The sequence below is a fragment of the Anoplophora glabripennis genome, unplaced genomic scaffold (assembly GCF_000390285.2).
Source record: "Anoplophora glabripennis isolate ALB-LARVAE unplaced genomic scaffold, Agla_2.0 scaffold137, whole genome shotgun sequence".
NCBI classification, from domain to species: Eukaryota; Metazoa; Arthropoda; class Insecta; order Coleoptera; family Cerambycidae; genus Anoplophora; species Anoplophora glabripennis.
Genome location: NW_019416282.1, coordinates 319,105 through 336,703, shown reverse-complemented (window position 1 = coordinate 336,703; position 17,599 = coordinate 319,105). Strand labels below are relative to the sequence as shown.

Genomic DNA, 17,599 nt, shown 5'->3' with positions numbered 1-17,599 from the left:
AGTCCCCTGTACATTCAAAAATTTTCTTTTGAATAAATTCTGAATCACCCTGTTTATAACAAAATATTGCAATTGGAAGAAAAAAGGATTTAAAAAAACATACACATGAATATAAAAAAGCAAGTTTGGTTTGTAAAGGTGCCCTGGATCAAATAAAAATCGACGGGTCTCACCGTTTTTCGAAAAAAAATTGTTTAATGAAAATATGAATTTTATGCAGAACTTTTTTACCACGCTGTATAGTAAATTATAGTCAAAAACTTTGTAATATAATTTTTTAAGTTTAACATCTCTATGCCAAACGGTAGGCATACATTTTAGAAAATACGACGACTTAATGTATAATGCTCAGTATAATGTAGGTATCTGTCTTTCACGCAACATTTCTGATATTTATTTAAGGACATTTTAAATTTTAACCTACATGGAGAATCATTTTATGGAATCCTGTTTGAAATATATACACAGAGCTCGTAAAGTTTGGAATAAATTCGAAAAATCGTTATTGAAGGAAGGGTTTTGACAGGAAATCCTCGGACACGTTAACTTTAGTTTATAAAATGTCACTTTTTTTAGCAATCGACTTTTTTTTTGTTTTGTTTGTTTTTGATCTATGATGTCATCGGCAATTTTTTTAAATGGCAACCCATATTTTTTTCCACGGATTTCGATAAAGCACATTTTTCTGAGTACGAATATGTCAAAAACGCATGACCTTCAAGATGGAAGTTTTCGAGATATTCGGTTCCAAAGTTTCAAGAATACATTATACAAGCGATGACAAAATACTAATCATTTATCAAGGAACCGCTGGAAAAATTACAGTTTTGATAGTTGAAGTTTGTCCTCGCAAGTTTGTGTTTTATTTTAAGTTGATTAATCATTATTCTATCAGAATTCATTTTATTTGAAAATGGTCCGTCGTTTGAGTGAAAGGGAAAGAATCGAAATTTTTATGATCAGTTACGGAGCATGAATATTATGTCAAAAACGTACGACCTTCAAGATGGAAGTTTTCGAGATAATAGACAGTTTAAAACACAAACTTGCGAGAACAAACTTCAACTATCAAAACTGTAATTTTTCCAGCGCTTCCTTGATAAATGATTAGTATTTTGTCATCGCTTGTATAATGCATTCTTGAAACTTTGGAACCGAATATCTCGAAAACTTCCATCTTGAAGGTCATGCGTTTTTGACATATTCGTACCCAGAAAAATGTGCTCAATCGAAATCCGTGGAAAAAAATATGGGTTGCCATTTAAAAAAATTGCCGATGACGTCATAGATCAAAAACAAACAAAACAAAAAAAAAGTCGATTGCTAAAAAAAGTGACATTTTATAAACTAAAGTTGACGTGTCCGAGCATTTCCTGTCAAAACCCTTCAGTAACGATTTTTCGAATTTATTCCAAACTTTACGAGCTCAGTGTATGACCACTTCTACACTCAGAGATTCTGAACATAAAATATACGTTAAAATATCCAGTTCACTCTGCGTTCTATTCCCATTTCATTTTTAAAATTTTGCATAAAATAACCTATGTTTAAAAACGGTTTAGGTTCCCATGTGTTGGGGATATAACATTTACAAATTTTCAATCCGTCAAACCAGGCGGAGGCTCTCTACCGACAGCGTAAAGTACCAAAAAGGGCCAACTTTTTTTATGGCAGGGCTGTGGGCAGCATGTTTGCGGATTAAACCGATGATCAGATTATAGTCGGGATTACTAGTTAATTTAACATTCAGGTAACGCCATTATCTGGCTCGTTTATCCGATTATTGGCTACGGAAGGGCGTATTAGATAGTTGGGTCTCGGTACAGGATGTCTAACTAAAAATGAAATGCACCAAAAGGCCTCAGGTTTCGTGAGATAATGCGATACGTATCCTATACCGGAACGCATTACTTGCTTCGGTATTGGCTGAGAGTTGATACAGAATCAGATCTGCTCCGAAATAATGCCGACTTTCCCTGATCGAGATAGTCACTGAACAAACAGATTTTGAACTTATAGTTTAATACGTATCTTTATCGAAATATTGTACAGGGATATTTACGTAATAAATATGGTTTATAATCCCCAACTGCAATATTTAATGATTTTTACATTTCTTTGAGAACATAGGAAATTTCCCTAAAACTTCAGTCTTTATTTTTTGTACATTGAAGCCTAAAAAAAAATAAGGTGGGTAAACATTTGTTCATTTATAACTTTCACAATAAAAAGCACACGTTTTAGTACAGTATTTAGTATATTTATCGACCCTTCACAATGGATAGCACATACAGGGTTATTCAGAACTTAACCAAAAAAAATATTGGGAATATCGTAAAAAAAATTGTATAACCCTTATAGTTTCCGATAAGTAGTAGTACTATTTTCAGCACTTATATCGCTGGGCTACTGTAATCTCTAGCGTCATTTTAGTATTGACGTTTTTGGGATAGTGTTTACATTAGTTCTTAAGTGTCAAAAATTGATATCGTTTTAATTTATGGTGAAGCAAGACAACATTTGTGTTATGGTGAAGCATTTGTGTTATGGTTGTAACATCAGGTATGTCAAATTATTTTATTAATTAAAACCGCTCAAGCTGAATTTGATGATATAAAAAATAAGTGTTATAAAATTTTATTTATTTCTTTCCTTGGGAAAGAAATTTTTTGTCAGTTCATTCTTTATTACACTTTGCCGCCCCGGTCGCCGACTGCAAGCTTTGCCTTGCGCAAGGTCAGGTTTCACAGTGGACTAGTTTCCAGTGCCGTGCAGAAGTGTATTTTTAAATCATTTTCGGACTGCCCATTTCGATTTTTTTTTTTACAAAATTGTATTTGCAGAGTCCCCTGTACATTCAAAAATTTTCTTTTGAATAAATTCTGAATCACCCTGTTTATAACAAAATATTGCAATTGGAAGAAAAAAGGATTTAAAAAAACATACACATGAATATAAAAAAGCAAGTTTGGTTTGTAGGTATCTCCGAAAGAACTTTCCATAAAATATTGGCCATTTTTTTTTCTAAATAGAAAGTCAACAAAATAAATGGAATAGAAAACAAATGGGATTCAAAAAAAGGTACCTAGAATTATATTTGAAACAGTAAAAACCTAAGGAAAATAATTAAATATTGGAATTGATACATTATTTTTTAAATGTAGATGAGAATTAACGTACAAAATATATTATCTCTACCCAATGCCTACTACCACAAAACAGCCCACCTATTGGCAAAAAGCGACCTATTAATCTGTAGGCGAAATAAATTTTTAACTAATGACATTGTAGAAAACTACTCTGTGGACTAAGGTCTCAGCCAATATTGAATTGCACCTGCAAAATCTAGTAAACAGTTGAGATTACTCGTCAGCAGAACCACCAGACATATACCGGTTTCGAACATACTGTTCTTATCAGTGGTCAGAGGTGACGTACGAAATATGTAGATGTTTATCTGCCGATATATTTTGAGTGTGGGTGAGATATAACTGCACGGTGTATTATATTTTAAAAGACGTAGCTATTCAGTTCCTACTGGCATAATATACATATACCGTGTTACTGAAATACAGTCTCATTTATTCGATGAAATGACTAAAACACCCCATAAATTTCAGTAGTTGTGTTCTATTTCTTGAAATAACATAAAACTTAAGATCAAACAAGTTATATCACTCTAAATAACCAATGAATCTACAAAGAACTGTCAGTACCCTCGCTTTTGATGTTTTTATGTGTCAAATCAAATTCAATTGGCACACCAAAATTTGACTATAAATTTAGTGAAATCTTGCGAAAATTAACTTATGTTGTTTACTAATTTGTTTATTATTTTTCTGTTCTTGGTAAATGTTGAAAATTTTAAATTTCTATATATGTATTCCAAACAAACAGCCTATATCAAATAGGACAAGGTTCTTTACAATACTCAAACAAAATATGATGTGTGGATTACTAATATTTATTTTGTACGAAAAAGGAATTTAAACAAATGTTTTGTTTTTCTTTCCATGAGTACTTAAGTTTCTCAATGAATTACTAACTAGCCAGTTATCGACTGACATTTTTAATAGCAATTTTCGAGGCGGCTCGGCTGAAAAAGCCTTACAAATTCCTTGACGATGACTCGTCTCTTTCCAATAGAATTGATGAAATATGAGTAATAACTGGAAACAATTCCAATAACTCCTATTTCTATCCTACCTGACAAGAATAGATAGCCGGATCCTGGGGTTATAAATTCCAAAACAAACTTATCTATATTTCTACCTACTTTGTTGTTCTCTTCGGGTACATAAAAACGGAACCCGAAATATTAGGCGCGCTTGTCTTTTATTTACAAACGGGGCAGGTAATATTTGGATAAGAGATAACTTTTGATTCACACTTGTATACATTTATAGATTAATTTGATCATAAAGTGATTCTAAATGCTGATATGTATTAACTTTAAAACTCACTCAATTTTTTATTTGATTTTATTGTATACTGACTACAAAACAGTCGACTTTTTTAATTATTTCATATTTTAAATGTTAAGTAAATGACATACATGATGTTTTCCACGTTGCAACTCCAAACTCCGAATTATTATATTGGGTCATTTTAAGCCAAGAAGGTAAAGAAAGAATCTATAAAAGTCCTTATATTGACCGTCTACATTCTATGCTATGGTATTCGAAATACAAGTTTAAACAAGTTTTTGTCATTTGTACCTCTGAAGATATTTGACGCAGACTTCTCAGATTTCAGCTGGTAAGTTAACTAAATAAAGACAAAAATTTACTGAATTGGTAAGCACAGAAATATATTAAATATAATATATCAGTATACCAGTGATGAAAACTTTGCGAGACCACATGACAACTCGTAAAAACACCAGAATTTTGATACTACTGAAATTTTGGATAAGTGCACTTAATTCTTAAAGGCATTTCGAACGAAAACGATGACTTTCATGTTGTAATTATTTTCTTTGTTGCTACTAAAACTCAGGGTTCGAAAATATCATTATATTTATATGCAATATAATGATCACAAAATAATAAAAACTAAGCTAAGGGGATAATAATATAGTTTCATAGGACAAATAAAATTTGACAATGGTAATCAACTTAAAATGATTTCACTTCACATAACTAATCTCGGTGATTAGTAGAGTTCGGGACTTGGTCGGATGATCATAGCCGTCGCGTCTGACTTGCATTACAGCGCATCGGTAATAACGGCAGCTATTACCGGTGCGTTTGCTTCGTGTTTCAATATTCTAATAATGTCGAACGTCGACACTTTTATATTATAAATATCCATATCACATATCATAGGGTGAGTCATTAATAATGGTATAATATAGTGATTGAGCCAAACATGCCTTAATCAATTATTGCTCCTTTTCGTTCTACAGGGGTTAAAGTTGAAAAAATATTTTCCTTTCTTATCTATATTTTAAGTATGTATGGACCGATTGTTTTGAAAATTTGTAGTTTTACGTTTAGTGAGGAGACAAATACGAACATGCAAACAGTGCTGGGGTCACATCTAGAGGGCGCTAGTTATAATATCCTATCAATGTAAAAATCTGTTCACTTTTTGTATTTTACAATTTTGAATTTTTTAACTACGTTCAATTCTAAATAAAAAAGGTGTACTAGTTACAAAACGATAAACTAAACCATTTTCGAGATACAGACGTTTTAAGTTTTTGAGATTCGGCGGGAATTAAATTTGAAAATTTGCAGGTCTTTAAATACCAAGCCTGAATTAAGAATTAAGACAAACAATACAGCAATTAAAGATTTTATTATGCATATCTTAACAAATTATTAACTACCAGCAACTTCAATACACTTTTTTAGATTTTATTAAGATATTCTCTTCTCTAAAAAATAACGACAAGGAAAAAACTACTTCTTAATCAAATTGGGTAGAAAACAATATGGTATTGCAGTGACAGCTGTCAATTTATTATGTCCATGCCTACTACTTTGGGAAAAATAATTTTCTAATTTAATTCCCGTCGAATCTCAAAAACTTAAAATGGCTGTATCTCGAAAACAGTTGAATTTATCGATTTGTAACAAGTATACCTTTTTTAGTTAGAATTGAACGTAGTAGTAATTTCTAATTAAAAAATTCAAAATTGTAAAATATAAAAAGTTAGACATATTTTTTATATTGACAGGACAGTACAACTAGCACCCGCTGTACGTGACCCCAACACTATTTGCATATTCATATTTGCCACCTCAAAAAACGTAAAACTACAAATTTTCAAAACAATCGGTTCACACATACTTAAAATATAGATAAAAAAAGGAAAATATTTTTTCAACTTTAACAGCCTGCAGAACAAAAATGAGCAAAAATTGATTAAGGCATGCTCAATCGCTATATTTTGACGTTAACAATCTGCCATTAAGTTGTGTACCATTATTAATGACTCACCCTGTATATCAGAATTTAAATATCATATATATATCGTGATATAAGTACATCGTGATAAGTATATATCGTTGATATATATATCCTTCGAACCCTGCTAAATTTAAAAGCACGTAAAGTAACTAAAATCGAGATAAAAGCTATTCGATTTAATAAAAAAATGTAGGAAAATTATTTGCTAAATTCCAATTATCATGGATGTAGAAATTTTTCACTTTCTGAAAAATAGCGAGGTTTCCAAAAGGTTTAAACCTGCATTTTGAACAAACAATTCCTAAGTAAACATTTTTTTATAAAATGAAGAGTTTTACAAGTATTTTTGTAGTCCCAACAAAAAATAATAACTTGAATTTGACTCGTTTTTCGTAGTAGGTAGGTACTAGTGAATTTCTGCATTTAATAAGTCTGAATCCGAAAATTCTTGAATAAAAAATGGCGGATTCAATACCTATGGCAAACATAAGAATTGGAAAAGTATTCAAATTTTGAAGATTATATGGCTGAAACTTGTTACCATTCCGTGATTTTCAAAGTTGCCATTACAAATTGGTATTTTCCACCCAAATAAATTTGAGTAAAAATAGGCAGTGTCTAAAAATAAGAAACAAAGAATACCAATTCGGTTTGAAGATAATCAAATAAGATACTCTAATTGAATTTAGCCACACCTTTTACAAAAAACAATATAATGGAACAAAATTTGGTAACGGTAAGTTTTTGACCTTGCTAAATACTTATATGTCATTACATTAACATTATCAGCATCATGTACCAAATTTAAAAACATTTCGGAAAAGATAAAATCTGATTTAAAAAATTACATTCGAAGCACTGTATCCAAAAACAAAAAACATTGGGCCCATGGTCTGTAGAAAAAAAAAATTTTGTATGTGACTAGTCTCTAAATTTGTGGTATATTCTTCTAAAACACCCTGTAGGGATATATGCCCATTCAGATACCTACATACTGACTTGATAATATCCATCGAAACTTCACATGCTAAAAACCAATGCATTTTTCACTACCACAAAAACCAATGGGTAATAAATGTACTAGATATATAACGTACTAACAAAAATACACGACAGGGGCCCAAACTCTACCCGACTACGAAAGAATTATTATTACAAACTTAATTTATTTGGCAAAGGTCCGTGTCCAATATAGAAAATGATAATAAAAAAGAAACGCCATCGAGCCGACAGATGTGAGCTGGGGAGAAGAACACTTAAAAAAGATGGGGTTGAAGAAGGATCAGTGGCGTGCAGGGCGAATTATTTCTTGGGGAGAAGTTTACGCCTCACGTATCAGTTTTAATGAACATGTTTTTTATTTTACGTCAAGTGTCGTTGACAGCATAGTTTACTTTACACCACGGTGAGATTATTTTAATTATCTGCAGGCATAAGTAACTTGAAAACCGGTTAAAAAATTGTAAAAAACAAAGAAGATTCCTTAGATAAATGTCTTAAATTTGAATTACTCGGTATTACTCAAACCTTACTACTTACTGCTTCTGTAATTTACTCTACTATACGAGGTCTGTTCAGAAAATAACCGAAGTATATTTTTTTAAACTTTATTATTAATTTTATAATTATTGGTCCTCATCTCCTTCAAAGTATTTTGTTCTCCTATTCACAAACATTTTCCAGTGGAAGCCATTTCGCAAAGCATTCTTGGATAGCTTCATTTGAAATGGCTTTTAACGTATGTGATGACTGCTTTAATATCATCAATTATCTAAAAAAGGCGACCTTTCAGCACTGACTTTAATTTCGGAAATAAGAAAAAAAATCGCTAGGAGCCCAGTCTGGCGAGTAAGGAGGGTGAGGGAGGACGTAATCTGATCGACACTTTGAAAACCCTAAGTAAGTCAGCCCACTAAGTACGTGAGTTAATTCAATTGCTGCTAACGAGTTAAACAATATATTATACAGGGTGTTAAATAAGTATTTGCACTAACTTTAAGGGGTGATTCTTTGAGTGATTTTAAACCAAAAAGATGATATCAATTGAATCAGCAAATCCATGATTTTCGAGATATTGAAATTTCGCTTATTCTAAAATATCTCTGAAGAGGTTTGATTGATGAAACTTAGACTAAGTAATAATTTGTCTAATTAAAGATAAAAATCCACTAAATGCTTGTGCCAGTGGAAACCCCAGAAAATTGATGCCGCTGGATATTTTTGGAATTCGATCACTACCTGAAACAAATTGTGGTGTTTCTAAGAAAAAGGATGTCCTCCATTTTACACAAAAAATGAACCAGTTTGGCTTTAAGTATCACTTTTTTTAATTTTCATTAAATACTGCCATCTGCCCGGTTTTTTTTATTACTTATTTCAGTAATACTTTGGTAATTAACTGCAGAAGTAAATATTGTACTACAAATTTTGATCGCTTTTGAAATTCACTATAAAATTGGTATTACGGATATTCGTACATATATTTTTTTAATTTAAAAAGCATGGATTAGACGATAATAGGCAAAGCATCGGGCAAAGCATGCGCAATTTTTGTGTACCTAACCTACTACAATCAAATTATTTTGTGCAAATTATATTAATTACTTAATATGGATACAGCGTCAGAGACATTAACATAATATCTATAAAATATCTCAATATTATTTATATTTCAACCACGCGCTACTTGATATTGATAAATATATTTACACAATCTGGAACAGAACGATACATAAAAATACTTAAATTACATATTTTTGTAAGTCTTCAACAACCCATTTGACTTCCTGAAAAAGAAACCTCACCGATATAGTGGCAAAGCAGCCCCCTAAAAAACAATTTTGCGGTCGCCCATGGCACAAAAGGTGATTCGGTGAACATAAAGGACTCGTGTTACAGATATTATTAGGGTGGTAGGTTAATTATGACTCTCATATTTTCAAAGACTCGTGCTGAGGATATTGTTATGGGCTATTGGAACGTTTTTTTTTATAATAACTCTATCCAATGGTGATATAAAACTCGGTATATAATAGCGTAGGTATTCCAATCTGATTTAGGTTTAAGAATGTAGATATAAACCTATGTTTCGATTTTACGGTTGAAATATTTTGAAAATACTAGGAATATAATATGTTAGCATTAGTAAATCTTTGGTGTCAGAAATCTTATTAATTCTTTGTAGTTTAGACAGTTGCACAAGAAATATCCAACCTAGGTCCACGCTTTGCTCTTAATTTTAGTCCAACTACAACACAAATAAAGTTGACCAACCTTATAAAAACAGTGAAATGAAATCCTCGATTTTAAGAAATCGAATCATTTGAAAATATTCATTTACCTCTGAATTTATTTTACTTTTAATAAAGCTCAAAATAAATTTGAATGAACAGCTCAAATTTAATTACTTAATATTATCAAAAATTAATTCAAGTAAGTATATTTGTCTCTAAAAAGCTTTAAAATTGTTCATAATTTGCATTTTATTTAAACCAAATTATTTGCAACATGAATATTTATTTGAAATAAAATACAACTAATTTAAATTCTGAATTTAAACATCAAATTTGGTGCAAGTAAAAGGTAATTTACAAGTTAATTTATTTGATAAATCAACTAAATTACTTGACTTTTTAAGAAACTGTATATGTCAAATAAAATAAATACATTATTTATATATTTATACTCAGTGACTTATTTGGACCAAAAACTTTTTTTTTAATTCAAATATACCTAAGTATTTGTTTCTATGAATTTGTTTATTCCGAGGTTTTTTCACTACAGACGTTGACAATTCTGTATATATAGGTACCCTACAATAGATCTAGTACAGAAATAAACAGAAACCTACCTAATTAATTTTATTGTGTTACTAATACAGAAAATCTAGCAACAATAAACATTGCAATAAACCATATCAGAGTTAAATTTAATTTTTTTAAAGCCTACGAGTAAGGAAACTAATATAGAAACAGAACATGATCCTGATGTGATGAAATAAGGAAGAATTTCAAAAATCATTAATCCAAGAAATGGGCCATCACCGCCCACATGCTGGAACGCTTTGCTAAAAATAAGTTTTTAATCGCACACCTACTTTCATAGAAAAATTCGAGGAAAAACTGCCACCACTAATTTAGAATGATACACAGCAGTCTTTTTGTATCATATTTATTTAGATGTAAATAGTCTCCTTGACAATTTCTTATGGTAAAAAAAAAGAAAATTCATACAATATTTATCTGTACTTAAGTAACAACAAGGGAAGGCTAATATCGATGTGAAAGCATCTGTTATAGCTGTTTTATATTGATAATTTATTGATGAATTAATTCATGAAGTCGCTTCATCAAGAAATTGGACAAGTGTAATTAATAGCTGTTTTACATTGACAATTTATTGATCAATTAATTCATGAAGACGCTTCATCAAGAGACTGGACAAGTGTAATGCACCAAATCTGCTGTCAAATAACTTCATGAATTTATTCATCAAGTTCTTGACGAATTAGAGCATGTTCTAATTTTCGTCAATTTCTTCGTGAAGTTCGGAAGTACCAACCCAACAGATTTCCAGCCTCAGATCAGTAATGAGGTTATGTTATTGGAATATGTAAATAATTGTGTGGCGTCGTGCTAGTTTTGCATTGTTTTTACTGATTTGTTACTTACAAAAACTAATATTTATATAATATGTGTCAGAACGGTACCGCTGTTGTATCACTACAATTATGAGTGAAAAGGTGACATTTTTGAAATTTATTTGCTTCTTTGATTCGTTGGTAGAACTGATTCATACGTCAAAAAACTTGACAGTCTGTAGCAGTGTAAAACCACACTGTTTACCAATAAATTCGTGAATTAATTGATGAAGAACTTCGTCAATCGTATTCGATGAATAAATTGACGATGTAAAACAGCTATAACATATAGGTAGGATGGTTTTCCTTTTGGTTAAGTTTTTATGGTTATTTACCGTCTTACTGATAGATTTTAAAACTACTTCAGCCATATTCTACACTAATCAATCGGTTAGTCATTATTTATTGAATATTAAAAAGTTGTTAATTTAGTTAAAAAAGTTGAACCATAATGACCGACTCAACTTACTGCAACCAATATAGCTTTGGCATAAATATTCGAAATGTATACATCCATTTTATAAATTAAAATATAAGTAGACACCACGCATCTCTCAAAAGGGGAACACCGACTAGGTAGGTAGGTATATATCTTCCAAGTCTAAACAAAATTATTTTTGCCCAATCTAAAACCAACGTTCTGTGCTGACACATTTTCATTTCTTGTTCCACATGATTAAGTTTGAAGTGTTTGAAGAAAAAATTATATAACCGATCTAGCGTAGGCTGGTCTAAAGACGAACGAAGACAACCTGTCAAGTTGCTAGACACGAAATGATGTTTGTAGGTACTTCTTTGAAGAATTAATTTAAGTATAGGTATAATAATAAAATTTATCAGTAACTTGAATTATTATTTTATTAATAGTATTAGAAAGCATTCCATGCGATCCAAGTTTGTATTATTATTATTATTATTATTACTCAAATAAAAACAATAGGCAATGTTTGTTTACTGTCTACTAGTACTTCTATATCCATGTTATCAGTAGGTTTAATAATAGACGGACAATTTTAAATGAATTACGTAAATAAAAAATAATTGTGCCCTCGAATAGTCGTGAAAAACATTTTGCGAATCTATAGATACTGTTTATCACTCTATTATCATTATCCAAATTAGTCCACCCGTTTTTCAAATAACGCGAACAAAAACTTACCTTTCGGTCCGTCAGGTGATGATACGGAGATGTTTTTCAAAGAAAAGAACTGCTTCACATTGTCGCAACTCTTCTCCGAACCGGCGGTCCTTTTGGATCGGACGTTATCCACATTTTTAGCAGACACAACACAGAAACACACCACAACAATGTAAAAGAAGCTGGATCGGCCCTTAAAATTCATTTCGGATTTGTTTTCTGTCCTCGGCGTAACACGCTAGATCCACCGATCGAGAGGAGACGTGAGAGGTCGACAGCACCTACGCACTCCAACACTGAAAACAACTGACTGAATGAAAAACACCGAAAGTCGCAGCCAACCGCGGTATACCCGCCGCCGCGATCTCGGCGGAGATGTGCTGGAGGTGCGCACGCAGATTTACCTGAAAATATTAAGCCCAGTCTGCCCACGTATCGGCATCTTTGGACGGAGCGTCAAACTACCTTGTACCCGGCTATTTACTGCAAAAAGTTTCATGAAAGCCGGTGGTTGCTAAAAATAAAGATTATGAAGAAATGGGGCACAGTCGCGTTTTGATACATTCTAATAAAAACACCCACATCATAATCATTTCTAAATTTTTCTTTATTCTTTATACTTAGACAAGAAAAAAGCATTACTTAAAACATGTAGGTTATCATTTAATTAATTATAAAGCCGCACTAATTGATGGAACATAAAACTAAACCAATACTGCATATATGAGGTGTCCCATTAAGAATGGGACATAGACACAAAATAAAACAATTGGGCATAACTTGCCTTGGTAAAATGTCACTTCTTACGATAGGGGTGTTTTATCTGAAATTTTTTCACTCAATTTCTTGCGATTATTCAAGAACCGTTAAAGATATTATATTCAAAATTTTAGGACATCCGTTTTAAAAGATGACAAATTACGACATGTAACGGTTTTCTAATTACTACTCGAGGGTGTTAATGAAGTCACAGAAAATTACAAAATTGTCTTTAAAGTTTTAAAATGGTAACTTTCTAGCAATAGCGGCTCTTCTAGTTTTAGTTCATGTGCTATACAGGGTCGGAAAGTGCCCATGGTTCATCGGCCGTTACGGGAGAGCGATAAAGTAAGTCATAGAAATCCGTGCGATAGAGAAAGATGGCTATAATGAAGGCGTCTAATAGTCACCGCCCTTCCACAAATAAGAAGTGGATCTTATTTGTGGAAGGGCGAAATGGTCGGTGACTATTAGACGCCTTCATTATAGCCATCTTTCTCTATCGCACGGATTTCTATGACTTTCTTTATCGCTCGCACGTTACGGCCGATGAACCATGGGGACTTTCCGACCCTGTATACTGAAATACTACTTTTGTCGGAAATAAACTTTTCAATTACTTTTTCATTAAAGTGTCGTATTTCCAGCATCATTTTTTTGCAAGTACTACAATCGATTTAAATTTTTACAATTATTTAAAAAACACAAGTAACAATATGTAAGTAAAAGAAAATTAACCACATTAAACAAATTAATAAAGGAAAAAAAGCGGTGAATAGCTATTATTTGGTTACAGTCGGACTAGTCGGATAACTCAAATTGCATAGTAAATATGCGACACTCCCACTCCGTCTTTCACTGATGCTGGACTACGGTAATCATGACCACCGCTATAAACACTTTACAGATGTAGAAGCGAGCTACGAGGAGCCAACGTAATCAGAATTTTGCAAGTCGGGTTGAATTAACCGCACATTACAAATTAAACATCTCCTTTTTAATGTTGTAAACTAATTTTCAAATTAAATTCTTTATTAGATATTTTTTATTAAATATTTTTATTAGATATTATGATTATGATGTACAAACAATAAGTTTTAGAGAAACGTGAATTAATTTAATAGCGCAATACCAAGCTCATGTGAATTGATGACGAAAAACAAACACAAACACTAGTCTTATGATGCGCTATAAATTTTAATTCTCATATTAAATCTAATACATTTTCACAATATTCTTATTTATGTCAATACATTTTCTTAAATTTGCATTAAATTTCTCCTAACTTAAAATAGGTTTCTTACTCATCATCATTTTATTTTATCATTTTTTAATAAATTGACAGCTTCCAGTATCTTTAATCAGAGTTCCTCCTGCACATTGATGAGGTTCGTATACTATCGACATGAAACCCATAAGAAACAGTTAAGAGGGTTTAAATCGGAACTGCGTGGTGCCCACACGAATTCGCTACCACCGTCAAATCACCACAAAGTGGAAGTAGCGCAATTTAATAAAAACGAACTTGATTTTGAAAATGAGCTGCTGCTCCGTTGTGCATAAACTTGTTTCTCAAGATTAGAGGCACATCGTCATCGTCTATACTTCTAAGTGATTTTCCAAAAAAATTAAGTAGGAGGTCGCATCAGTTAAGTTGACACGGAAGCTTCCAGGATCCGAGTAGGCAATTTACAATACCTAATTCCACGCCAAACATTAATCGAAAATTCATGCTTAAATAGCCTGTCCCTTGTTAAATGTAGGTTTCCCATCAATGATTATTGTGCTAATAAAAAAATTATCTGCGGTAAAGGCAGTTTTGTCCGTAAACAAAACGTCAGTATTATGGTTATTTATAAGAAGTTAACAAAACTGTACTCTAGCTGGAGGATCAATTAGTGATAACTGTTATACGCATATGAAATGATAAGGAAACGGGTTTTCTCCTCATGGAATTGAAGACCATACCATTACAGCAGAAGACAATCGGCGGCGTGTACTTATTGTAGATTTTCCGCTACGTGGGTTAAAATTTCTTCTTCTTGATACATCGGCACTTTTTTAACGAAAAGGCCATGTTTCGTCTAGTCAGTCATGTTTAAAAAGTTTTTGTCGTATCTGCCTGCTATTGGGATATAATTTAAATTATTGTCTTGCTGCAGCACATTCACAAAAGTCTTCTTTAGTGTAAACATAACGCCCTCAATAGCCCTCATTTCTAGACACGTCTAGACATAATAAAGCACCACTAAAAATGCATCAAAGGGAATATGAACAACACAAATTAATTAAACTAGAAAAACAGACTTTGACGGTTGTTTCAATTGTTATGAACAAACTAAGCCTACTTTGTAAATGTATTAGGTTTTTGAGTTATCACCAATTAACACCAACTTGGAAACGCACCAATAAATTAATCTCTAATTAGTGATATTTTTCTGAGGTGTGTTTTGCTCAATTGTTTTATTGTTTTATTTTACATATTACAGCTACTATATGTGCCATTCTTAATGGGACACTGTATAATTTATATTGTTCACTACTCAATAACAATCATATATAGAGAATTGAGGAACAATGTCCTATTAGCAACTAAACATCTGTATACAAAACATAATACCTATAGGTACCTACAATTGGATAACAATTTACAACCCCTATGTAAGGGGTAAGGATAACATAAAGGATCATTGTTGGCTCAATAGTATATTAATTTAAAGGATCCAGTTTTGGTAGCTTTAACCAATATTTTATAGTAGCAACATACATTTTATTAATGCTCTTATTTCATTACATGAATTTTACTGAAATTCATAATTACAATTATCTAAATATTGGGTGGACGCATATGATAGTTGTTTTTTTATTCAATTCCAAATGAATTTATTTTTAATAAACAAAAGCAAGAACTCATCATATATTCTTCACTTCTAAATCACTAGATTTCTTCAGGAATTGAATAGAAGAACTGCCAAATTGTTGGAAGATATTCGTAAATATAATATATTCTCTTCTATTGTTTACAAATATCTTCCAACGATCTCGCAGTTTTTCTATTCAATTCCTGAAGAAATCTGGTGATTCAGAAGTGAAGAATTCATCAATTGTGAACCCCGATGTCGTTAATAAAGAACTTTCCTCGAAGGCTGTTTGATATAGAGCGGATGAGATGGAAATCTGATGGGGTAAAATCAGGAGAATATAGCGAATGGGGAATAATAGGAGCGACCAGCTGGTTACTCAAGGCTCACCCCAAACAGAAATCCTGCCTACGCCCATGACCCTCAGAGACTCGTCAGAGACAACGGGAGGACTGCTGCAACAGGTGGAAGGTGCAGGTCAACCCAACTACAAGTATTATGTTTTCTCGCAGGTACCAAACGCGTCCCCAGGGACAGGTGAGGCTCGACGGGGAAGACATCCAGTGGGCCACCACCGTCAAGTATTTAGGGTTAACCTTAGATCGCACGCTGACATGGAGCTGACATTGGTGCGCAAAACGAGGACGGTGAGGGCGAAGCTTTATCCGCTCCTGTGCAGGGACAGTCGTCTCTGCGGAATAAACTAACCTTCATCCGGGCAGTATTACAGTCATAGCTGACGTATACTGGGGTCGCATTGGGGCAGGCAGCGGTATCTGGGATTCAAGCCAGCCATGGAAGCGATCAGACACTGCGTAAGAAAGCTTTTCGAACGCTCCGAGGTCCACAGCAACCCGCTGGTCCAGAACGTGATGGACCCGAAGAGGCTGATTCAGGCGACTTAGTCTTCAACTTCTGATGCAGGGTGAATCGAAATGTTTCTATCTGTTTTTGGACCGCCAGAATCAAGAACCGAATACGACTACATACACACAAACACACACATCTCCCCCTACCTTCTGCCTTCTCCGCTAGCCTAAGGACCATCTTAGCACAGCGTTTTCTAAGCCTCTAATCATCACCAGTCGTCTGCTCCACACACGACAGCTCTGAGAGTTTACTCAGTCGAGCTGGCGGAGAAAGAAAAGCGCCAGAAGAAAAGGCCTTTACCGACGGGATTCAGCCGGGACAGGAGAAGGTCCCATGAACTGATCGAAAGGGGAAAGTACCTATCTCTACGAAACGTCCGGGCTTACAGCGATGAAGTGGGTAAAGAGCGATAATCCCGCTCGACTCCGCTCCATATGTGGTAATATAAAGTCAAACCTATGTTTCCAAGGTACTGTTGCCATGGAAACTAAAGATACTACGAACTTATTCATCATGCCCTATACCTAGAAAAAATGAACAGCAAAAACCGAGATAAAAACTAATCGTGTCAGAGAAATTGTATTTTTTTTTCTCAACTTGTTTTGTTTTTAATTTTCAGATTTTTTACAACTAGATTTGTCATTTATTATAGTTTATCAAAATTATGTGGTTGGTATTTATTAAATTGCTATAAAGTTTTGTTAAAGCCAGTAGGTAAGTGAAAATTGATAAAAAAACTCCTCCAATAAATAAACAAATACTTATCTTCTTACAATCCGAATCGATCAACCGGGTTATTCTAAGTATTAGAAATCTGAATTCTGAATTATAACAATTTTTTGTTTCAAATCTTCTGTGACTGATCTATGTTTATAAATTAGGTACTTCAACGCGTTTGAGGTATTTTTAAAATGA

At 32.8% G+C, this 17,599-nt stretch overlaps 1 protein-coding gene across 1 annotated transcript in view; it reads right to left on the bottom strand.

Annotated features, from left to right (window-relative positions):
• LOC108904173 (division abnormally delayed protein) overlaps positions 1–12,487 on the bottom strand; it is a 576,582-nt gene extending 564,095 nt beyond the window's left edge. The window contains exon 1 of the mRNA XM_018706614.2: positions 12,216–12,487. Within this exon, the coding sequence (XP_018562130.1) occupies positions 12,216–12,399 (184 nt within the window). The 5' untranslated portion in view covers positions 12,400–12,487. The remainder of the gene's footprint in view (positions 1–12,215) is intronic.
• Positions 12,488–17,599: the final 5,112 nt, after the last annotated feature.